The sequence below is a fragment of the Phyllobates terribilis genome, unplaced genomic scaffold (genome assembly GCF_046119375.1).
Source record: "Phyllobates terribilis strain yellow unplaced genomic scaffold, ASM4611937v1 Scaffold_9__5_contigs__length_417890890, whole genome shotgun sequence".
Classification (NCBI taxonomy): Eukaryota; Metazoa; Chordata; class Amphibia; order Anura; family Dendrobatidae; genus Phyllobates; species Phyllobates terribilis.
Window position 1 is genome coordinate 3,708,305 of NW_027362769.1, and position 26,002 is coordinate 3,734,306.

Consider the following 26,002-nt stretch of genomic DNA (forward strand, 5'->3'; position numbering starts at 1 on the left):
GAACTGAAAAAATTAACTTTTTGATGATATTCTAATTTAGTGAGAAGCACTTGTAGATTCAGGGAGCCGGCCTATTAGAAATGAGTCCTGAAAATCCATTAGTAGCCGAGGAAGTTAAATTTCACTAGTGTTTGTAGAACTCCTCAGGCAGCCAGTCACTGTCCGGCGTGTCCCGATTAGGACGCAGTGAGACGGCCGTATAACACAGTTGATGATTGCATCGCAGTGCACAGATTGGCCGGTATCTCTCCTTACTTGAGCATGACAGCGTCATGAATTTCTATGATGGGATCAGGAGAGCCGCAGGCCAGTCCGTGCACTGCGGTGCGATCATCCGTGTTATATGGCAGTCTCACTGCGCCCCTAGAGAGAAAGATTACAGTGCTTCCCGTAAAATAATGGCAATTTACTGTCTCGTTTGACAGATTTGGAATGGTAAGACAAGACAAGTGTTCTTTTTAAGCCTTGTTATTGAAGGACTTTAACGGAGATAGATATAGGTGCATCTCACCAAATTAGAATATCATCAAAACGTTAATTTATTTAAGTTCTTCAATACAAAAAGTAAAACTCATTATAAAGAGTCATTACAAACAGTGATTTCAAGTGTTTATTTTGGTTAATGTTGAGGATTATGGTTTACAGCCAATGAAAACACAAGTCATTATCGCAGTAAACTAGAATACTTTATAACAGCTTGAAAAAGGATTTTAAAATCCGTGATGTTGGCCTACTGAAATGTATGTTCAGTAAATGCACTCAATACTTGGTCGCTGCTCCTTTTGCATCAATTACTGCATCAATGTGGCGTGGCACTGCTGAGGTGTTATGGAAGCCCAGGTTGCTTTGATAGCAGCCTTCAGCTCGTCTTCATTGTTGGGTCTGGTGTCTCATCTTCCTCTTGACAATACCCCATAGATTCTCTATGCGGTTAAGGTCAGGCGAGTTTGCATCATCATTTTCTGAAAGCTGTAACTTAGTTTTCTACAGACAGACATATGAGGTATTTGTGGAGTGGTTTTAATTATTTTTTATTTATGGTCTGTGCGTATGGGATTAATAATGTAAATTTTATAGTTCAGGTCATTCCAAGGTAAGGAATACCAATGTGTAATTTTTTTGTTTTTACACAAGTTTTTAATCGTGAAAGTTGTTTTGCAATGTTTCTCATGCGTTTTTCACAAGTTTTATTGATTTTCTTTTGCATTTTTAGTCTAACTATGGGATGAATATTTTTCATGTTGGCTGCTGATCTCAGGCACTGCAGTGGTGCATGTACTGCAGTGCATGAGAACTGTCAGTTTTACACTGACACAAACTGTTATACCACACTCTGCTTATGTCAGGCCTAAGGCCACAGTCACATGTTCAGTATTTTACATTAGTATTTGTATGTCAAAACCAGGAGTGGAACAATCAGAGGAAAAAGTATAACAGAAACATGTCACCACTTCTGTATTTTCCCCCCACTCCTGGTTTTGGCTATCAAATACTGATGTGAAATACTGACCAAATACTGATGATGTGAAATGCTGAACGTGTGAACGTGGCCTACCAGAACACCATATCCCAAGGTGTTCTTTCAAATATTAAGAGAAACTGTAAAAGATGGTAGTCAGCATGCAACTGCAAGTTTGCGAATCAATCATGAACTGTACTTTAACTGGCAAATGAACAGAAACCCTGACAGTGTGTGTATTTCATATTTGGCATTTAGTGCCTTAAAAAAAAATGACCATGGCCTGGAAAACCCACTCAATATACAGGTCTGTCTAATGTGTTGACCAGTGTAAAAATGGCCTATAATTGTAAAATATAATAAACATAGAATGTAATGCATTCTATTCTAGAATAGCAAAAGGATATATAGACAGCTGTGTAAGCAATTATGAACCGGGCCACAAGAAAAAGATTTACAGAGCTGCAGTCTTCTCTGCCCGAGGACAGGGCTGTGGAGTCAGTAAGCCAAACCACAGACTCCAGACTCCTCATTTTCCATGACACCGACTCAGACTCCCTCATACATGGCTCATGTTTAAGTGATAAATTTACTGTAGCACAGATTCATCTCCACTAAAAGTCTAGACCCTTAGATCAGGTATAGGACAGACATTTATAGGACATTTCATAACTTTCCCAAATTCTTATGAAACAAATATTCCCCACAAACAGCACTGAACTACTGTACCCAATTTATTATATATTTTAAGAGTCAGAGTCCGTGTATTTTATACAGACTCCACAGCCCTGCCTGAGAAAGTCATATTGGAACATGTCTAACGCCTATCCTCCAACTAGGAAGAACCAGGGCAGAGTAGGTTCGAAAGCAACCAAAGACACATGGAAGATGTCCTGTAAATTTGCAAAGCAAGTTGATGTGGCTATTTTAAAGCAAAACCATAATATGACTACACTTTTATAACTCTTTCAAGTCAGTGCATTAAGCAACCCGGGTAATCTAAACATACATAGTTTATAAACATTGTTATAAAATTATAATATTCCGTACCAAATTATTTCAAATATTTACCTTTGCCAAGTTGGATATTATTTCCCGTCCTTCTACTCTCGCATAATAGTCTTCATCAATGAGCAAGGGTTCAATAACCACAAGAATCTGAAAGAAAAAAAAATGTGTCCCTTTAATACATTTTAAAATATTTAGAACTGTGAAAATAACAGATCAACTCAGACCTTGCTTGGACAGGAATATCTGCCCGACCGCCTAAACTGAATTAACTGCCTGATGTAAGACTATGCCAGTGTCCAGGCAAATGCAAGCACTGTGCATATTTCACAGATCTGGGAAAGCAGCCTAAATGTCACATAATTTACCTTTACAGTACTAACACAAAATTGTGAATGTCACTCTGAACAGTAAACAGTAATTTTTTTTTGGGATTTGGGGTAAAACCAAGGTGTGTTTTAGGCCTCCTTCACATGTCAGTGTCTCCAGTAAGTGTGATGGCGTCGCTAGGCACTTTGATCTGGGGCTTGGGCCCTGGAACATGAGTGCTCTGCCCCGAATCTCTAGTTAGCTTTTTTTGCAGACATGCAGGATTTCCCTGACACAGCCCAGCGGGGTGGCTGTGCGATAACCTTGTAGATCCTCTTCCAGCTCCCTTGTTGGCATTAATTACAGCAGAGGAATCCTAATGTGCAGAGCAACTGCATAGCATCATAAGGAGGTAAAGGGACGGGGCCAAGTCTATGGAGGACAACAAGCTGCTGACCCTGATGTTAGGAAAGAGACCAGCAACCTTTCCCCATCTGTGGCTGCTGTTATTGCATGAGGAGGGAGCTCCTATGTAAGGTCACCAGCAGCTCAGCAGTCGGAACAGGGTGGTGAGCGGAAGGGGATTTAGCAGGGACAGTGCAGGGCTGACAGGTCTCCTGTGTACAGCCTATCTTCTGGCATTTGATTCCAACACCGGGCCTCCACTTCTGCCACTGGATACATGATGAAGTAGTGAGTGTATATACACACACGCACACTTATATAGAATGTGTACATGCATGATGCCCGTGTGATGGCGAGCCCGCTGTGTGCATGATGCCCGTGTGATGGCGAGCCCGCTGTGTGCATGATGCCCGTGTGATGGCGAGCCCGCTGTGTGCATGATGCCCGTGTGATGGCGAGCCCGCTGTGTGCATGATGCCCGTGTGACTGTGAACCATGTGTGAGTATGATGTCCGTATTATGATGTACTCAGTGTGTGCATGATGTCCGTGTGACGTGTGGCCTGTGTGACGTGTACCCAGTGTGTGTATGATGTCCATGTGATGCTGTACCCAGTGTGCATACGATGTCCATGTGATTTTGTACCCAGTGTGCGTATGAAGTCCGTGTGAAGCTGTACCCAGTGTGTATATGATGTCCCCATGTGTGTTTGGTGAAGCTCATCATCTCTGTGTGTAGGTAACAGCGAACACTTGTTCAAATATTACACCAAGATGCTCGAAGCACAGTTACTAAATCTGTAGTGTCCACTACAGTCATGTAGAATTTACAAATCTGTTAAAACATTTACATCCCCTTTTTTGTAGTATATCTCGGTTACATGTGGTTTCTCTGGGATCTGTTTTTTTTTTTTTTCTCTGATAACCTTTTTGTAGTGTTTGCCATTAACCCTTTAACGACCAATGACAGACATAGTACGTCATGAGCGGGTGTCTGTTCCCGCACCATGATGTACTATGCCTGTCATGACTTTGAACTGTTAAGCATGTAAAACATGCAGTGACAGTTCAGTACTGACAGCTGTGCGGGATGGGACGAGAGGCCTGTGATTGGTCAGACAATCTGACTGACCGATCACAGCATGATCGTGCAGGAGGTGCTGAAAAATCAGCAGCAGGAACTTGGGACTGCCAATGGCGGAGCTCCTGCACTAACAGCCAGGGACAGTACCAGCACCGCCCCTGGCTGTTACCCCCCTAAGTGCTGTGATCGCAACATTTAGTAGGCAGGCAGAGGGATGAGCGCTCCCTGCGCCTTCAGATGGGCGCCCCCACAACGTCATCGCAGAATCATGTAATTTCAGAGATTTAGGTGGAAACCTTGATGTAAGTGCTCAGCGTAGAGCACCAGATAAATGTCATCCCAAATGTTATGTAAAGTGTTCCCAATAAAATTCAACTCAATTCATAAAAAAAGCCCCCACTTAGGTCCATCATCTGTCAAATGGACATATAAGGGGTGTAAAGATCTGAGGTTGTGGGTTGTAAGTAATCACCTAGGCAGGTTAACGATGCAACAATATTTTATTGATCACAGCCATGGTAATAAAGCAATTCGAGCTAAATGGCCGAAATACAGTGCTCTCACTCCTCAAATTCCCAATCTGGGTTCAGTAGTTCCACTGGCTTTCTACAAGGCCATACTCCCTGTCTCCCAACTTTTAGTTGGCCCACAGATTTCGTATCTCTGGCCAGTATAGTCTGTAGCCACAGTCCATGATCCTCTAGACGGCAGATAAAACGGTGAAAGCACAGGTATCCAGTAGCAGCAGTCCTTTTAAGAAAGTGTAAATCAAAACGATATAATCCACAATGGTAACACGTTTATCCATTCAACCTTCCAAGTCCACGGTCTCCATCCTCTTCCTTCAATCCTTCCACACAACTATCTAAAACATGTCTCCACTTTCTTCACTGGGATCAGTCCCCTCCCAGGTCAGACGTGATCACCCTCCCCCTTAAGCATTTACTGTTAACTAAAAAACAATGAAGAATATTCTAGAAGCCATCATTGGAGACTGCATGCAAGACCCCTTGTGGTGATGGCTCCACTGTGTCTCAATCTACACTCACTTAATGAGACCATTGGCTGTTGAAACAATGGACTCCTGAGATAAAGATGAGATTAGTGGAATGCTGGACATTTTACAAGTGAATCTTACATACTGACAAGTAAGCAGAACTATAGAAATCATAAGTAAAATCACTAATAACACACAATAATAATATTGGCAAAATGGTGGTCCTTTGCTGGAAAAGTATCATAGGCTTTAGTAAGTTGGGTAGCTCCTCACAGGGGGCTTCCATGTTACTGGTACAAAGGATCTGGATAAGCGAAATGGCTCCTTGCCCTTGAAAAGAAATTCAGCGAATTCTGCGCTCCCAAATCCAAATTCTCCCCTCCTTTCTGAGCCAGTGTGCTTAAACCGCAATCATCATCCAGATGTGTCAGGGGTATCAATTACACTTAGGGTCTACGTATATGGAATCCGCAAACTACTCTAGGAAAATCTGCGCTCAAGGAGTTAAATAGCGCTCCGTACCTCCCGAGTCTCAACATATGGCTAACAGTACTGCACAGCCAGCCACAGAGTAGGGAAAATAAATCTCTCTGGCGGGTTCCTCAGAAATTCCCGTTTTAATCCTGATTTTATCAATTTGAGGATCCACCTGTTGGAAGAGATCCTTTCCCAGGCTGGAAGGAAGAGAGAGAGCCTCCCTCCCACCTGGGATAGAGTGTCATTTTGGGAGTTTTCGACTATCTTGAGAGGGTCCGCCGAATAAAAACCCTTTTCCTTTTCTGGAACGATCCTCCCATCTAGGTTGTTCTGTGGATGTTCTTCCGCGGCCGAATTTCTTCCTCCGAAAGGACTGCTTAAAAGCAGAGAAGGAAGATTTAGGAAATCCCTTTTTGTTGTCATCTGCTTTCTCAAGAATTGTGTCAAGAGAGGTACAGAAAAGAAAATCTCCTTCACACGGAAGAGAACATAGCTTTCCTTTCGTCTGTATATCCCCTGGGCAACATTTCAGCCAGCCTGCTATACGGCCGGCATTAGACAGGGTCGCAGATCTTGCTGCTAATCTGGCGGAATCCGCAGAGGCGTCAGATAAGAAGGCCGCAGCTCCTTTCAATACGGGTAGGGGGGCCAGAATGGAGTCCTGTGACTCGTTTTTAACCTGGTCTTCTCACTTGTCTAACCAAACCATGAGGGATCTTGCTGTACAGGTTGTTGCTATGGCTGGTTTTAAAGCCCCTGCCGATGACTCCCAAGTACCCTTAAGGAAGGTATCTACCTTCCGGTCCAGTGGGTCCTTCAGTATCCCTGTATCTTCAAAAGCAGCATCCAGTTTCGGGGCTTTATTCCAGGATGCAGTATCTTCCGCATCAAAGGGATATTTTCTTTTGAAGGGGGATGGAAGGGGACCCTTTTTCTCTGGCCTATCCCACTCCTTGTTAAGTCCCTGCACCTTATCGTTAATGGGAAAAACTCTGTTTCTTCCGATCCAAGGTACTGAACATAAATATCTTGTACTGATTTTTTTGCCTTCTGGTCAACTAACCCCATTGTGGACCTGACGGCTTTAACTAAGCTATCAACACTTTCTAAGGGAAAATAATGACCTGTGCCTGCCTCGCTATCCGAAAAGGAAGAGTCAGTGGAGTCATCCAGCATTTCCTCGTCGGATTCAGAGTCTGAAAGGGTGGGTGGGGTTTTTGCTCTATAGGTCTGGGACGCTTCTTTTGCCTGGGAAAACGATTTTAACGATCTTTCCACCTCAGACCTAATAAGGGTTTTTAAATTTGAAGCAAAGTCCGGAGTTCCCTCCGAAATTGTATGCTCAATACATGAGTGGTATAACTTTTTGGGCCACCCTTTAGTCAGACCCCGTTCACACAGGGCGCATACTCTGTACTTGGATTTCCCCGTGCATTTCTTAGGGACATCCTGACCATATAAAAGGAGGAAGGAGAGGGAGAGAAAGATAAAACAAACAAAAAAAAGTCTACATTAATAAGTCTGTAGGAAAAGCAAATCCCGGCACTCACGTATAAAACGTTGAACATATTTAATAAAAATACAAGAATATTGAGAAGTGTAAATTACAACATTTGATAAAGTATTAAAATGTGGTATATTTATAGGTGGGAATAATTAAATGGAATTCATATTTGGAGATTTATGTATTTATATTTGGTTAGGGATTATCTAGGTATATAAATTCACTTGTGGATGATGTTTTGTAATTTAAGTTTATTATTTTTTAATTTTTGTATATTTTTGTATAGTTTTGTTGTATATAATTTTGTCGGTCTTCTTTTTTATGTTAATGAGAATTGTGTCATTTCCGTGGATTTGTCTATAAATATCTTGACAATGTATTTAACCACAATTGAAAAAAGCCTTGGACAGGCTGAAATGTCTTTTTGTGAGTTGTGGAATAAACAAACTAATCATCAACACGTGAGTGCCGGGATTTGCTTTTCCTACAGACATAGTTTTCCACGTGCACCACCCTAGCTACATGGAGTGCCGACTATTTTCTCTTGATACATTAATACGTCGACTTTCACGTAGCTCACTCACCACCCAGTAGATAAAAACAGGGTACCGGAACGGGAGGCAGGATGGTATCCGACACTTTTCGGGAGACCGTGGAATCATCGATCCTGCATTATCTATGCCGGCTGGTTCTTGAATCCTTGGTGCTGCATGTCCCAGAACGCCCACTGGTCCTGCTCTGCGGTGGACGCTGCTCCTGGGTGCGCTTCTGGCGCAGAGCCTGCTGCGCCTGCTCCATCTCCTCGGGCTGCTGCAGCATGGTCTGCTGCTCTTGCTGCTGATGCGGTGGGGAGGGCTGCTGTGAGGCTATTACGGTGCACTGTGTCCCTGCCTAGCCGGTGATCTACCCTTAAGTACTCTCATTGTGCCAGGGAGATCACCGGCCGGCGTTCCCGCAGCTTCCGGTACCTCCCCTGAAAATTACATCCGGGGGTCAGAGGTCCCGATGGGCGTCATCGGGGTGCAACTTCCGGTTCGTCACTTCCAGTCGCGCCCCGTGACGTCACATCCGAGACGCGGGATTGCCGGCTACCATGCTGTGTAGGTGCCGCAAACCCCCGCACGCGAGGAGACCAGATGTCGGCGCCCTCCGCGGCGCTTCCAGGACACACTGGACCGGCCGCAGCAGAGACTGTGCCCTGCCACAACCGACCAGCCCAGGTAAGATAATCCTGCTGCTGTCACCGCCGATGAGAATGTTTATCTTGAAGGTTTCCTGTCCTTGAAGGGCGGATTCCGGCTCTCATTGTGCAGTCATGGGTGACAGAAAAATATGCACTATATTATTTCCGTCTGAGCTTTGCACTGTACCTGAAAAGTATTTCTTTATTACATGTAGGGTATCGGCGCATTCAGGAGAAATTGCACAACAAACAGAGGTCCATTTTATCCTATTAGCCCTTATAAAAATTCGGGGCTAAAACATTTTAGTGTTTTTTTTTTTTTTTTTTTTTTTTTTTAATTATTCATTCTTAACTCTAATATGGCGCTTCTTCCCTTCTGAGCTTTGAACAGTGCCTCAAAATAGTTTGAGACCACATGGGGTATTGCTTCAGTTTATTAACCGTTCAGGTGTTTCATAGAAACTTCTTGAATGTGGTTTTGAGCACTTTGAGGCGTGCTCAAAATCACATTCAAGAAGTTTATTAACTTATTTATATAAAAGTTTCTACAAGCCATCTAGTTTATTAACTAGAAAATACCAAAGAGTGACATCATTCATAAAACTTCAAGTTTTATGAATGGTGTCACTTTTCGGTATTTTCTGTCATAGAGACCCCAAAACCTCAAAGTCACTTCAAATGTGATGTGGTTCCTAAAATAATGGTTTTGTAAATTTTGTTGGAAAAATGAGAAATCGCTGGTTAACTTTTAACCCTTCTAACTTCCTAACAAAAAAATGAGGTTTTAAAATTGTGCTGATGTAAAGTAGACATGTGGGAAGTGTTAACTATTTTGTGTGACATATCTCTCTGATTTAAAGGCATAAAAATTCCAAGTTTGAAAATTGTGAAATTTTCAAAATTTTTGCCAAATTTCCTATTTTTTCACAAATAAACTCAAGTCATATTGAAGAATTTTACCTCCATCATGAAATACAATATGTCATGAGAAAATCTCAGAATCACTGGGATCCGTTGAAGCGTTCCAAAGTTACTACTGCAAAGTGACACTGGTCAGATTTAAAATTTGAGGCCCGGTCATTAACCTACAAAGTGGCTCGGCCTTTAAGGGGTTAAGTTACTGTAACATTTAAATTAGTTTTTTAGGTGAAAAAGGAGTTCCAAATGTATTAACGGCTGAATGACCTATGATGAACATTTTCAAAGTCTTTAACCCCTTTACAACCCAAGGTGGTTTGCACGTTAATGACCAGGCCAATTTTTACAATTCTGACCACTGTCACTTTATGAGGTAATTACTCTTGAACGCTTCAACGGATCCCTCTGATTCTGAGATTTTTTTTTCGTGACACATTGTACTTCATGATTGTGGTAAAATTTCTTCGATATCACTTGTGTTTGTGAAAAAAACGGAAATTTGGCGAAAATTTTGTAATTTTCAAAATATGAATTTTTATGCCCTTAAATCAGAGATGTTACACAAAATAATTAATAAATAACATTTCCCACATGTCTATTTTACATCAGCACAATTTTGGAACCAAATTTTTTTTAATTATTATTGGGGAGCTATAAGGGTTAAAAGTTGACCAGCGATTTCTCATTTTTCCAACAAAATTTACAAAACCACATCACATTTGAAGTCACTTTGAGGGGTCTATATGACAGAAAATACCCAAAAGTGACACCATCCTAAAAACTGCACCCCTCAAGGTGCTCAAAACCACATTCAAGAACTTTATTAACCCTTCAGGTGCTTCACAGGAATTTTTGGAATGTGGAACAAAAAAATGAACATTTAACTTCTTTTCACAAAAATGTTACTTTAGACCCAATTTTTTTTAATTTTTGCAGGGAGAAGAGGAGAAAATCTACCCCAAAAACTTTTGTGCAATTTCTCCTGAGTACGCCAATACCCCATATGTGGGGAAAATACAGTGTTTGGGCGCACGGCAGAGTTGAGAAGGGAAGGAGCACTGTGACTTTTTGAACGCAAAATCGTCTGGAATCGAGAGTGGACGCCATGTCGCGTTTGGAGAGCCCCTGATGTGCCTAAATAGTGGAAACCCCACACAAGTGACCCCATTTTGGAAACTACACCCCTCAAGGATTTTATCAAGGGGTATAGTCAACATTTTGAACCCAGGGGTACAACATAGAATTTGATAACATTAGGTCATCATATTGAATAAGTTGTCATTAGTCTTGAGTGCAAGTGCTCTCTACTTGAGTTTGCATCGGGTACTCAGGTATGCACCATGTATCACAGGTGCTCAAGTGAAATGCTCGAGTCCCCACCCGCATGTTTCACGGTTATTAGACACCCCAAAAAAAACATGTGGGGGATCGCTCGTACATGGCAGGCAATCCCCGAGAGGTTTTTTGGTTGCGAAGCATATGGGGCGGAGACTCGAGCACCCACGATACTCAATGCATACCCGAGCACCCGATGCAAACTCAAGTAGCGAGCACTTGCGTTCAACACTAGTTGCCACATCGTTTTTTTTTTTTTTTTTTTTTTTTTTTTTTTTTTTTTTATACTTTTGAAAAAAAAAACAACAACAACCCTAACCCTACCCTAGCCCAACCCTAACCCCAACCCCAACATTAGCACAACCCTAACCCCAACCCTAGCGTTTATTTTTTAGGCCGTTCCAAGTGCAGTATCAGTGATTAGACGACTTTATTCTTCGGGTCGGTGCGACTACAGCAATACCAGAATCATATCGGGTTTTTATGATTGACAGCTGTCACACACTAAAAGATGCATTTTTTTTTGTAAAATCTAGGTTTTTGCATCGCCATATTTTGAGAGGTATAATTTTTCCATATTTTGGCAGACAGTCATGTGACGGCTTGTTTTTTGCGAGATGAGTTGACGTTTTTATTGGTGCCATTTTCAGGCATGTGACATTTTTTGATCGCTTTCTATTCCAGCTTTTGGGAGGCAGAATAAACAAAAAACAACAATTCAGGAATTGTTTTTTAATTTTTTTTTATTCTACTCCGCTTTTGGTAAAATTGATAAGGTAGCTTTATTCTTCTGGTCAGTACATTTACAGCGGTACCACATAGATATCGTTTTTCTATGTTTTGGCGCTTTTACACAATACAAGCTATTTAATAGAAAAAATAATTTTTTTGCATTTCTTTATTCCGAGAGCTATAACTTTTTGATTTTTCAGATGATGGAGCTGTATTGTTTTTTGCGGGACAAGATGACGTTTTCAGCGGTGCCATTTTATTTATATTAGTCTTTTTGATCGCGTGTTATTCCATTTTTTGTTTGGCGGTATGATGATAAAGCATTGTTTTTTGCTTCATTTTTTATTCTTTTTCTTTTCTTTTTTTTTCTTTTTTTTTTACAGTGTTCACTGAAGGGGTTAACTAGTGGGACAATTTTATAGGTTAAGTCGTTCCAGACGCGGCGATACCAAATATTTGTACTTTTGTTTGTTTTTTCATAATAATATTTATTGATGGGTACATTTTTATTTTTGGTGGATTATTTTTTTTTACATTTTTTAAAAATATTTTTACAATTTTTTTTTTTACATTTTTTTTCACTTTGACAGTTTTTTTTTTAACTTATTTACTTTGTCCCACTATGGGAATTTCACTTTTTTTATATTCTGATCGCCTGCATAGCATAGGGATGGAGCACCATCCCTGTGCTATGCAGGCTGTCAGCGCTGCACAGTGAGAAGATAGTTAGGTCATGTACTGCGCATGACCAATAAATCTTCCTGCTGTCTGGTGACCCGGATGTTGTCATGACGACATCGGGTCATCATGGCAACATCCGGGAAGCCGCGGCAGACCGCGCTGGAGGCCGGAAGGGTAGGCGAGTATACAGATCACCTCCCCTTAGCCACCGCAATGCTGCGTTCGACTTCGATCGCAGCATTGCGGGGGTTAGTGTGCCGGGAGCGGTGCGCGACCGCTCCCTGCACATAGCACCGGGTGTCAGCTGTGACAATCAGCTGACACCGGGCGGCGATTGCGCCCGCACAGCCTGTGTGCGCGCGCGTGATCGCCATAATGTACTAATACGGGTCAGGCTCTTAAAACCCAGGGCACTGACGTGTATTAATACGTCATGGCCTTTAAAGGGGTTAAGGGCTGTATGAAACTGATTCAGGAGCAAAGGCCACTTTATAACACTGCAAATACCCGGTATGCTGCATAGCAAAAAAAAACGCCTGTAACCAGAATTTGCTCTGATCGCTGAAGTTTATTTAAATAATTTTTTTTACAAGGTTCTGAATTTTTCTTTTAACTACTAAAATATAAAAGAACCCCAATAAGGGTATTTGCACATGTCCAGTATTTGCAGCAGAAAAATCTTCTGCAAATACGAGCGTTTCCAGGACAAACATGTGGTAAAATACGCATGTTTTGCTGTTTGGTTTTTTTTGTACATTTTTCATGCAGTTTTTCCCATTCATTTGAATAGAAGAAAAATTCCTTAAAATCTGAAAGAATTTACATGTTGCAAATTAGAAACTGCTTCAAATTTGCAAGAAAAAAAATAAAACGATATGTACATGAGACTTTAGACATCTCATCCAGAAAAAGAGAATCATGCTGAACTTTTATCTTCACTAAAACTGAACATAACAGAACACAGAGGCACCCAATCAGTGGGGTACCTCTGTTTCCATTCACAATGCAACAGGTTAATTTTAGATATTTAGGCTATGTTCACAAGCGTGTTTTTTTTTTTTTGCAGCTTTTTTAATGCAAATTAAAAGCCACAGTACCAGCAAAAGCTATGAGACTTCAGAAGTCTCGTTCACACACTTATCTCCTGACTGAATTTGACAACTACAGTGTTTTTTAAATGTGCATCATGTCAATTATTTCAGAGATTTTTCACCCATCGAAAGCAATGAGGAAGTGAAAAAAAGCTGTAAAAAAATAAATGATTTTGAAGCATTTTTGGTGAAAAAAATAACTTTATTAAACGCACTGTAGACAAAACATACATACATGTAATCCACTCAAAAAAACGATGCAACGTGTGAACATAGCCATGGTTGCGTTTTTGCTGCACTTTTTATGCCACTTAGCCTCTTTATGACGTGAGGCGTACTAGTATGCCCCACGTCAGCAACCCTGTACAGTGCAGGCTTCGGCGTTGAGCCCGCACGGAACCGGGCACATGTCAGCTGATTTATCCAGCTGACATGTGCTCGCAACTGCCGAGGATGGAATCGCAATCCACCCACGGCAGTTAACACCTTGGGATTAAACCTTGGGATTTTCGTTTTTTGCGTTTTCATTTTTTGCTCCCCTTGTTCCCAAAGCCATAGCGTTTTTATTTTTTGGTTAATATGGCCATGTGAGGGGCTTATTTTTTGCAGGACGAGTTGTACTTTTGAACTGCATTACTGGTTTTACCATATCGTGTACGGGAAAACGGGAAAAAAATTCCAAGTGCGGTGAAATTGCAAACAAAGTGCAATACCACAGTATTTTTTTACCACGTTCACTGCATGCTAAAACTGACCTGCCATTCTTATTCTCCAGGTTATTAAGAGTTCGTAGACACCAAACATGTATAGGTTCTTTTTTATTTAAGTGTTGAAAAAAAAAACAAACAAAGTTTGCTTAAAAAAAAAAAAAAAATGGCGCCATTGTCCAAGACCCATAGCGTCTCCATTTTTTGGGATCTGGGTCTGGGTGAGGGCTTATTTTTTGCACGTCAAGCTGACGTTTTTTACTTGATATTATTTTGGGGTAGATTCGATGTTTTGATCGCCTGTTATTGCATTTTATTGCACTGTAGCTGTGACAAAAAAAAAAAAGTATTTCTGGCGTTTAGATTTTTTTTCTCCAATAACCCCACGACAGCACCAAAGGAGGATGTCACCCCACCCTAATAGGGACAGGAAACACAAAGAGGTTAAATAGCTCCTCCCTCATCCTCCCTCCAGTGTTTTTTCCTGTCCCTATTGGGATGAAGAGGTCATCCGGGGTGCTCTGTGCCGGCGGCAGACACCTGACATACCTGTTAAAGCCAGGCAGCTGGGACCGGGCAGTTTTCTCCTCCTTCCCTGATGCTGCTCCCGTCTCCTCTGGGACTCGGGACTCCTGTCCCCACAGTGTCCGCACCTGTGGGTAAGGTCCAGTGGGTGTCGGGCTGGAGGCCTCCTCGAGCTCTCCAGCCCCGCTCCTCTAAGCGGCCTCGGGCGGTCTCCGTAGCGGAGCGCCACGTGTGGAATCCCGGAAGTGACACGGAGCGCCGAGAACGTCACTTCCGGTATGCGTTCCACCCTGGAACGCAAAAACACAGAAAGTCACTTCCGGTCTGTTCAAAAAAAAAAAAAAGAGAGAGGGAAATAAATGAATAACCCCGCAGGTGATCGCAGGTGTTCCTGCTTCACCAAATTGGACCCAGGGGGCGGAGCTACACCACCCCCCTCCCCAGGGAAGGGGAGGAGCGCTGAGTCCAGTCGCCTATATAACAGCCCTGGACTGAAGACAGCTAAGGTAGGACCTAATCCATTTGTTTGCTACATTGGATGTCAGAAGTCTATCTTTGCCATGTCTGCGGAGCCCAGCGCGATTCCAGTCCCAGTAAGTCTGGCACTGGGGGACCTTTCCTAGGTGCAGGTTAGAATATTTAATTACCCTTCTCCCTCTTTTTTAGGGGGACAAGGATCCTGCACCAGGAAATAAATCCAGCCGGAAGTGTGCTATATGTTAAAAAAAAACCTGTCTTCTTCCAGCAAAAAATATTTATGCCAGAAATGCACAGAAAAGATTATGAGGGAAGAGCCGCCGTCCCTTATGGACGAAATCAAAGGGATAGTCCAGCAGGAGATTCAGTCTTCATTGGCCTCCTTTTCCCGATCCACTTCTGATTCACCTCCAAAGGCTAAAAAGAGGAAGATTTCCCTGGAAAAAAAAAAAGATACTCGGACTCCCAGGACGAGACATTCCTTCCAGAAGACCCCACAGAGGAAGGTGAACTTAGTTCAGCAGAGGAAGGTCCAGAAAATAAGAAATATTTTTCAATGGAATTTATTGAAGACCTCCTTTCAGCAGTTAGAAGAACGACGGAAGTGGAAGAAGAGAAGCCCACTAGATCAGTCCAGGAAGAGATGTTCAGTGGTCTCCGTTCGAAGAAAAGGATGGTGTTCCCGATACATAAAAACATTCAGGATCTAATCCTGGACGAATGGGAAAACCCTGAAAGACGGCTGAATACACCAGCGGAAATGAAAAATAGGTTTCCCGTAGATTAAGAAACCGCAAAATGTTGGACCGAGATACTTAAGGTCGACATTCAAGTGGCAAGAGTAGCTGAAAAAACAGTATTGCCATTCGAAGATTCCTCCCAACTAAAAGATCCTCTGGACCGTAAGATGGACAGCCTTCTCAAGAAATCCTGGGAAACATCAGCAGTCCTTATGAACACAAATGTAGTCTCCACATGTGTTGCACGGTCCATGTCAAGATGGCTCAACCAGCTTGAAGAACACCTGGCTATGGGCACATCCAGAGAGGAGATACAAGCTTCCCTACCTTTACTGCAGAAAGCCACTGACTTCCTGGCAGACGCTTCAGCAGAATCCGTGAGGGTAACCGCCAGGGCAGCAGTCCTATCAAACTCCACAAGGCGAGCACTATGGCTGAAATCGTGGCGCGGTGATGTGGCCTCTAAAATAAAACTTTGTTCTATTCCCTTCAAGGGAGAATATATGTTTGGCCAGGCCCTTGATGACCTCCTGGAAAAGGCGGCTGACAAAAAGAAATCCTTGCCTGAACCCAGACACTATAAGACCACCCCCTTTCGCCACCCTCGGGAACAGAATCCCCAGTACAGGACAGGGGGAAGGGCAAGTCCGGTCGATGAAGCTACCCCAAAGGGGGTAAAGATAGAAATATTTTTTCCCCAAAAGGACAACGACAACAGAAGCGGTGACGCCAGTGCAGTGGGGGGACGAATCATGAAATACCTTCCCCAATGGCAAAAGATCTGCTCCAATCGGTGGGTCTTAAATGTAATTCAAGAAGGGGTAAAGATCGAATTCTCCTCATATCCTCCCAAAAGAGTAAGGATAACTCATCTAACCTCTCCAAGATTAAAAACCGCTCTGATGTCCGGCCTAAAAGACCTACTATCCTTGGGGGCTATTTCACCAGTTCCAAAAACAGAAATTTACACAGGCCACTATTCACGCCTGTTTATGATAAAGAAACCAAACGGCACATACAGAATAATAATAAATCTGAAACCCTTAAACCAGTACATTGTCTACAGAAGATTCAAGATGGAGTCCATCAAATCAGCAGTTCCCTTAATAGGGCAGGGGTATGTGATGGCAACCATAGACTTACAGGACGCATACTATCACGTCCCTATACATCCAACATACCGAAAATTTCTAAGGTTTGCAGCGGTTCAAGAGGATCAGACGTTACACTTCCAATTCAACGTATTGCCGTTCGGGATATCTTCAGCACCAGGAATATTCACCAAAATTATGTCAGAAGTAGTGGCTTCAATCAGGAAAGAGAAAATCTACATCATTCCCTACCTCGACGACTTCTTACTAGTAAGTCCCTCGGTAGAATCACTCCAGGAAGATCTGCAAAGAACAATCCAGATCCTGACCACCCTAGGGTGGTTGATAAATCATCAAAAGTCAGACCTGGTCCCTGCCACAGAAAAAATGTTCCTGGGGGTTCTACTAGATTCTGCCAGACAAACCTCCTTCCTACCAAAGGACAAACAGATACTTTTGAGATCGAAGATATCGAATCTGAAGACCCTGAACAGAGTGTCCCTAAGGTCTGCCATGTCAACCCTCGGCTCCATGACAGCCTGCATTCAATCTGTAGCCTGGGCTCAAGCTCACACCAGAGTTTTGCAGACTCATTCTTGCACAGTTAGACGGATCCCCAAACTCACTAGACAGGAAGATCATGATCCCTCATTATGTGAAGACAACCCTATCATGGTGGCTCAACCCAAGGAACCTAAGAATATGGGTTCCATGGTCTCAGTTCCCTCTGGTAACAGTCACGGTAGATGCCAGCAAAACAGGATGGGGAGCCGTTGTTGCTCAAACCCCCTTCCAAGGGGTCTGGACAAAAGAAACCAGCAAGAAATCCTCCAACTTCCACGAATTAAAGGCAGTGGAGGAAGTGCTCAAAATATCGGCTCCAATCATTTCGGGCAAACACGTAAAAGTCTACTCAGACAACATGACTACCGTAGCTCATCTATCTCATCAAGGGAGCACAAGGTACGAGAATCTAAAGAGTATCTCGGCAAGAATATTCTTCTGGGCAGAAGGACATCTTCGTTCCTTATCAGGGTTGCACATAAAAGGCTCAGACAACACCCAAGCCGACTTTCTGAGCAGAAGGAATATCCATCCGGGAGAATGGGAGCTAGACTCAGACATTTTCCACATGCTGACCAAACGATGGGGTCGTCCGGAGGTGGAACTCTTTGCAAGACGCCAAAACACCAAGGCAGAAAAATACTTCTCCCTAGATCCAGACGACGCATGCCTGGGGATAGATGCATTCGCTCACCAACGGCGTTTCCATCTGGCTTACGCCTTTCCCCCAATTCCATTGCTACCCAAAACCTTACAGAAAGTAAGGACAGAGGAGGTCAAGATGACCTTGATAGCCCCACTTTGGCCCAAAAGAAGTTGGTTCTGTGCACTAAACAATTTAAGCATAGAGGGACCCCTCATTCTACCAGCAATCAGAAACCTTCTCCATCAGGGTCCAATACTCCATCCAGATAACCTCCATCTAGCAGCCTGGCTTCTGAATTCGCAGTCCTGAAGGCTAGAGGGCTCTCAGACCGAGTAATTCATACCCTACAAAAAAGTAGGAAACAAAATCACAAACTCCATATACAGCAAGATATGGAAGACCTTCCTAGCATGGTATAAACCAAATATACCAGATCTTCGGCATCCTGACATGACCCAGATCTTGGATTTTCTACAAGAAGGGCTGGAGAAGGGTCTTAGACCCAGCACCCTCAAAGTTCAGATAGCAGCACTGAGTATCTACTTCGACCAGAGCCTTGCCGAACACCGAAGGGTAAAAAGGTTCATGAGAGCAGCTACTAGTCTGCGTCCCAGAATAATTAACCACGTTCCCTCCTGGGATCTTAATATCGTCCTTAAAGGTCTGACTCTACCACCATTTGAACCTTTGGGCTCAATAGAGCTGGATAAATTAGCTTGGAAAACAACATTTCTAATAGCAATTACCAATGCTAGAAGAGTAGGAGAAATCCAAGCCTTCTCAGTGAATGACCCTTATCTGAGAATCCTGGATGATAGGATTATTCTACAATTGGACCCATCTTTCTTACCAAAGGTAGTCTCAGAATTTCATAGGTCTCACGAGATAATTCTGCCTTCCTTCTGTCAAGACCCAAAAAATAAAAGAGAAGAATACCATACTTTGGATGTAAGACGGGTTGTTCTTCACTACCTCCAGAGGACAAAGGCCTGGAGAAAAGATCAGAACCTCTTTATTCAGCCATTTGGTCAGAACAGAGGGAAAAAGGTCTCAAAGCTTACCATCGCTACTTGGATCAAGAAAGCAATTGTGGAATCATATCAGATCCAAAATCTCTCACCACCAGAGAAACTGAAAGCACACTCTACTAGAGCCACGTCCGTCTCCTGGGCAGAGAAGGCTAGCGCTTCCCTCGAGCAGATATGTAGAGCAGCTACATGGTCCTCGATTCATACCTTTTACCAAGCATTACAAACTTAATTTAATGTCCATTAAAGACTTGGCCTTTGGGCAGAAAGTGCTTCAGGCCATTGTCCCTCCCTAAACATGAGTCTTTGGTACTCCTCCTTTGGTGCTGTCGTGGGTTTATTGGAGAAAATAGAATTAGACATACCGGTAATTCGGTTTCTAATAACCACCACGAGAGCACTGGTAATTCCCTCCCAGGCTTGGTTAGCCAATCATTTAAGTTGAATAAATATAATTTGAAGCATCCATACTTGTGTGGTCCTTTATAAAAACCCTGGAGGGAGGATGGGGGAGGGGCTATTTAACCTCTGTGTTTCCTGTCCCTATTAGGGTGGGGGTGACATCCTCCTTTGGTGCTGTCGTGGTGGTTATTAGAAACCGAATTACCGGTAAGTCTAATTCTATTTTCTCTTTACGCCGTTTACCGATAGGATTAAATTTTTTTTTTTATTGATAGAACAGGCGATTCTGAACACGGCGATACCAAATAAGTGTGTGGGTTTTTTTTTTATTATTTTAAACTTTTAAAAACTTTTTTTTTACACTTTGTGCTTGCTTCAATAGTCTTCACAGGAGACTAGAAGCAGCAGTTGTCTGATTGCTTCTACTGCATACAGGCCGTGAGCAGATCGCTTGTATGCAATATAAATGCTCACTTGCTATGAGCGCCGACCACTGGGTGGGGCTCATAGCGATTGAGACCTGACAACCACAGGGGTCTGCTGCAGACCCCGGGTTGTCATGCCCACCCATCGGTGACCCGCGATCACGTGACGGGGTCACCGATGGGAGGGGCTAATGCCGCTGTCAAAACAGCCGCGGGTAGATCGCGATTCCACCTGCGGCTGTTGCGGCCACATGTCAGCTGTATAGATGAGCTGACATGTGACCGATTCAGTGCGGGCTCAGTGCCGGAGCCCGCGTTGAACTGGGGTGATGGCCTGGGACGTACTAATACGCCCCAGGCTTTAAAGTAAAGTAGTTAGCCAGTTAAATGCCGCTGTCAATCTCTGACAGCGGCATTTAACATCGGTGCACCGGAAGCGAGGCATTGGCCCCGCCCATCGGTGACCCAGTCACATGATCGCGGGTCACTGATGGGTTGGCATGACAACCTGGGGTCTGCAGCAGACCGCTGTTGTCATGGCCAGATTGATATGAGCGCCGCCCAGTGGCCGGCGCTCATAGCAAGTGAGCAAATGTGCTGCATACAGGATCTGCTCGTCGCCTGTATGTAGCAGTGGCGATCGGACAACTGCTGCTTCTAGTCTCCCATGGAGACTATTGAAGCAAGCAAAAAGTGTAAAAAAAAAAAAAAAAAAATTTAAATATTTTTAAAAAAATATATAAAAAAAGTTAAATCACCCCCCTTTTGCCCCATTCAAAATAATAATTAAAAAAAAAAACCCACATACACATATTTGGTATCGCTGCATTCAGAATCGCCCGATCAATATAAATAAGAATTAATCCGATCAGTAAACGGCGTAACGAGAAAAAAAAGTCTAAACGCCAGAATTACATTTTTTTTTTTTTTTGGTCGCTGCAACATTGCAATAAAATGCAAGAACGGGTGAGCAAAACATTGGAGTCCGTAAGCCAAACCTCTGACTCAGACTCCTCAATTTCCACGTTCACTGAATGCTAAAGCTGACCTGCTATTATTATTATTATTATTATTATTATTTTGTGGACACCAAACATGTATAGGTTCTTTTTTATTTAAGTAGTGAAAAAAATAAAATAAAATAAAAAGCGCCGTTTACCGAGACCGGTAGCTTCTCCATTTTTCAGGATCTGGGACTGGGTGAGGGCTTATTTTTTGCACGCCGAGCTGACGTTTTTATCAGGGCTGTGGAGTCTGAGTCTGTGTCCATTTTGGTGGAGTCAAGAGTCTGTATTAAATAGACAGACTCTAACTCCTAAAATATATAATAAATTGGGTTCAATACAGTTTGTGGGGAATATTTTTTCATAAGAATTTGGGAAAGTTATGAAATGTCCTATATATGTCTGTCCTATTCCAGATCTAAGGGCCTAGACTTTTAGCTGAGATTAATCTGTGCTACAGTAAATTTATCACTTAAACATGAGCCATGCATGAGGGAGTCGGTGTCATGGAAATTGAGGAGTCAGAGGTTTGGCTTACCGACTTCCACAGCCCTGGTGGGAAAGCGGCTGCCGGTGACCGGCGGTAACCTCAATGACGTCACCGCTTATCACTGAAGCTGCGTTCTCATGCTCCGCTCACTGTAGTCTGGATGCAGGGCTGAGCGGCTGCATCATGCCATCCCTCAGCAATGCATCCTGATGAAAGCGAATTTGGGCTCTTCGTGGGACAAATGGATGATCGGCGGACAGGTGAGGATGTCTGTTTTTTTATTTTGAAAATAAATAAATAGGTAAGTATGTTGAGGCGTTTTTATTTCAAAATAAAAGGACTTTACTCTGTTTTCTCACTTAAATTTACGGGATTAGTAATGGGGACGTATAATAGACGCCTTTCCATTACTAACCCCTGGGCTTGATGTCAGCTGACATCAACCCCATAAATATTAAACCCACTTGCCACCGCACCAGGGCAAGTTGGAAGAGCCGAGGCAAAGCTCCTGATTTGGCGCATCTTATGGATGTGCCATTTCTGGAGCTGATGTTTTTAGTCTGGGATGGGGCCAATATCCATGGCCCCTTCCCAGGCTATTAATATCAGCTCACAGCTGTCTAATTAGCCTTTGCAGGTTAGTAATTATAGGGGAACCATATGCATTTTTTATGGGGTCCCCCTTAACTAACCAGTAAAGGCTAAGCAAACAGCTGTAAGATTTTAATAGCCTGGAAACATTTATGGCAAATGGCCACTTTCCCAGAATATTAACAACAGCTACCAGCTGTCGGCCTTCCCTCAGCTGGTTATGAGAATTATGGGGGACCCCACACAGTTTTAATTCTTTTTATTTATTTAATACACAATGTACACACACAGCAAGTGCTGAATACAACTCCCATCATCGTCGCATGGTCGTGCTGATCTCAGGGAGCCCTTGGGACAATCATGAGTGCTGCCTTAGGCACCCAGCGCGAATTGTATGGCTTTTCCCTAGCACAGGTGCTTATGCGGCACACTGAAGCACACGGACATGTATAGTACCGGTATGTTTTTTTCTAGTGCAGGTAATATCAGGACGTGTGAAAGAGGCCTGACAGTGATGTTTGAAAATGGAGACGAAGAAAAAAAAAAAAAAAGTGATGAGTAATCACATTGTGTGAACATACCCCAGCAGCTCAGTAGTCTTTTATAATGCAAGGAAAGAATTCATTTTTAAGATTATAGTACAGATTATAGTACACTTCCATTTTGACCAGCTTATAACCCCAAGGTGATCAGAATGGCACAGAATTGCAAGTCACTGTATGGTCTTAATTCTGCCTAGATACCGTTGGCCAAACGTTGCTGTGGAGCACTAGCCGAAAAAAGGGCAGACCGTGAAGGACTGCAGCAGGTCATTGGCAGCAGGAGGAATATAAGTTGGATGTATGATGGCACAGTATTATGGAGAGAATTATACCAAGGTGTGACCAATGACTGATCAACTTATCAAATGGACTAACACAAGTTTAAAAGTTGTCTGCAAGCTGAGCAGTCATCTCAACAGCTGAAATTGAAGCTGTCACGTCAAATTCTTGTAACAATAATCCTTGCTTATTATTGCACTGTGAACTACAACATTGATATTGTTTAGTTAAAGGGGTATTCCCATCTCCAAGATCCTATCCCAATATGTAGTAGGTGTAATAATAATAATAATATTAGCAGATACCTACAATTAGAAATATAGTATAGTATTTTTGATTCGCTGTGTCTTTCCTCATGTGCAGAAATTGCAGGACCTTGGGTATCCATGGTTACATCCACTGATAAAGTCACAGTTAGTTAGCTAGCTGCTAGTGGTCGTAACCATGAATACCTAAAGGTCCTGTATTGCCTGCACATGAGGGAAGAGACATAGCGACTCAAAAATACTATACTAAATTTCTAATTGGAGGTACTGTAAATGCTAATAATAATAATCCTACTAAATATTGCGATAGGATCTTAGAGATGGGAATACCCCTTTAACTTTTTTTTTTTTACTGACAAAAAAAAAAAAAAAAAGGGCAGATCTACGAACCTTATGCACATATGGTCGAACGAGGTCATCCAGCTTGTATAAAATTCTGTCGATCACTTTCACTAACAAATGTCGTTCTTGGTCTTCAAGGGTTGGCGACATCAGTAGAGGAAGAATTTGATTAAAAAGTGGCCCAGCTCCAAACTCACGGGCTTTGTCTGTAATTTGTCGCAAAGCTGCCTATTAATAAAAAAGTGAATTCAATGAGAGACCATAAAAACACAAAACAAATTTTTTTCTTACATCAGATTAATAAATCAGTCTTTGAATAGTCATTAATTTCTTTAGAAAGTCAAACTTTTTATTCTATTTGGATGTTTTGACATGATTTTGATGAATATAGGATGGTTTGACATAGTATAAAATTTGGGTCATCAGCTTGCTCATTGACTTTGAGCCTGGTATATTCATAGATAAAACTTAAAGGGGTATTCTCATCTCTAAGTGCCTATACTAATTAGGTGTAATCATATTAGCCAATACATCCAATTAGAAATGTAGTATAGCTTTTCTGATACGCTATGTCTCTTTCCTCATGTGCAGGCATTGCAGGACCTTAGGTATCCATGTATATGACTGCTCACAATTAGCTAACTAACTCACTATTTCAGTGGTCATAACCATGAATATCTAAAGTCCTGCAATGCCTGCACATGAGGAAAGACATAGCGAATCAGACAAACTAAATTTTTAATGGGAGGTATTTGCTAATATTAACCCCTTTAAAGCCCAAGACGTACTAATACATACCTGCGCCCTGGGACTTAACAGCCAGATACGTATTAGTACATCATGGCGATCGTGCACACACACACAGGTTGTGCGGGCGCGATCACCGCTGGGTGTCAGCTGATTGTCACAGCTGACACCCGATGCTATGTGCTGGGAGCGGTCCCGTACCGCTCCCGGCACATTAACCCCTGCAATGCTGCGATCGAAGTCGAACGCAGCATTGCTGTGGCAAGGGGAAGTGATCGTGATACTCACTCACCTCTCCTGTCGGCGTCCAACGCTGTCTGCTGTGGCTTCCCGGATGTTGCCATGACAACCCGATGTCGTCATGACCAAACAGACAGCAGGAAGATACTTTGGTCATGCGCAGTGCATGACCAAAGCATCTTCTGCATCTGCAGCGCTGACAGCCTGTATAGCACAGGGATGATGCACCCTCCCTATGCTATACAAGCGATCAGAATAAAAAAAAGTGAAAGTCCCATAGTGAAACAAAGAATAAATGTAAAAAAAGTGTTAAAAAATGAAAGAAAAATAAAATTGTAAAAATATAAAAAAAAATAAAAAATAATCCACCAAAAATAAAAATATAATGTACCCATCAATAAATAGTTTTTTTTTCCTAACAAAACAATAAAAGTACATATAGTTGGTATTGCCGCATCCGGAACGACCTGACCTATAAAACCGTCCCACTAGTTAACCCCTTTAGTGAACACAGTAAAAAAAAAAAAAAAAAAAAAACAATGCTTTATCATCATACCGCCAAACAAAAAACACTCGATCAAAAAGACGAATATAAATAAAAATGGTACCGCTGAAAACGTCATCTTGTCCCGCAAAACACAAGCCGCCTTACAGCTCCATCAGCCGAAAAATGAAAAAAAAAAAAAAAAAAAAGGTTATAGCTCTCAGAATAAAGTGATGCAAAAAATATTTTTTTTCTATAAAATACCTTTTATTATGTAAAAATGCCAAAACATAGAAAAACAATATAAATGTGGTACCGCTGTAAACGTACTGACCCGAAGAATAAAGCTACCTTATCAACTTTACCACATGCGGAACAGAATAAAAAAAAATTAAAAAATAAACAATTACTGAATTGTTGGTTTTTGTTTATTCTGCCTCCCAAAAATCGGAATAAAAGGCGATCAAAAAATGTCACGTGCCTGAAAATGGCACCAATAAAAAAGTCAACTCATCCCGCAAAAAACAAGCAGTCAAATGACTAGCTGTCAATCATAAAAACCAGATACGATTCTGGTATCGTTGTAATCGCACCAACCCGAAGAATTAGTCTAATCACTTATACTGCATGAGGAACGGCGTAAAAAATAAACTCTAGGGTTAGGGCTGTTCTAGGCTTAGGGTTGGGATTTTTTTCAAAAGTAAATAAAAAAAAAAATGACGATATGGTGACTAGTGTTGAGCGCAAGTGCTCGCTACTTGAGTTTTCATCGGATGCTCGGGTATGCATTGAGTATCGCGAGTGCTCAAGTGACATGCTCGAGTCTCCACCCCATATGCTTTGCGGCCAAAAAAAAAAATGCCATGCACGAGCGATCCCCGCATGTTTTTTTCGGGTGTCTAATAACAGTGCGACATGTGGGCGGGAACTCTAGCATGTCACTCAAGCACCCGCGATACATGGTGCACACCCGAGCACCCGATGCAAACTCAAGTAGAGAGCACTTGCGCTCAAGACTAATGACAACTTATTCAATATGATGACCTAATGTTATCAAATTCTATGTTGTACCCCTGGGTTCAAAATGTTGACTATACCCCTTGATAAAATCCTTGAGGGGTGAAGTTTACAAAATGGGGTCACTTATGGGAGGTTTCTACTATTTAGGCACATCAGGGGCTCTTCAAAAGCGACATGGCGTCCACTCTCGATTCCAGCCAATTTTGCGTT

At 42.4% G+C, this 26,002-nt stretch overlaps 1 protein-coding gene across 2 annotated transcripts in view; it reads right to left on the reverse strand.

Annotated features, from left to right (window-relative positions):
• SF3B1 (splicing factor 3b subunit 1) overlaps positions 1-26,002 on the reverse strand; it is a 277,913-nt gene that overhangs the window by 133,496 nt on the left and 118,415 nt on the right. For both annotated transcript variants that reach the window (XM_073646292.1, XM_073646293.1), the window contains 2 exons: positions 23,350-23,529; positions 2,531-2,617 (listed from right to left, as the gene is read on the reverse strand). In XM_073646292.1, the coding sequence (XP_073502393.1) occupies positions 2,531-2,617; positions 23,350-23,529 (267 nt within the window). The remainder of the gene's footprint in view (positions 1-2,530; positions 2,618-23,349; positions 23,530-26,002) is intronic.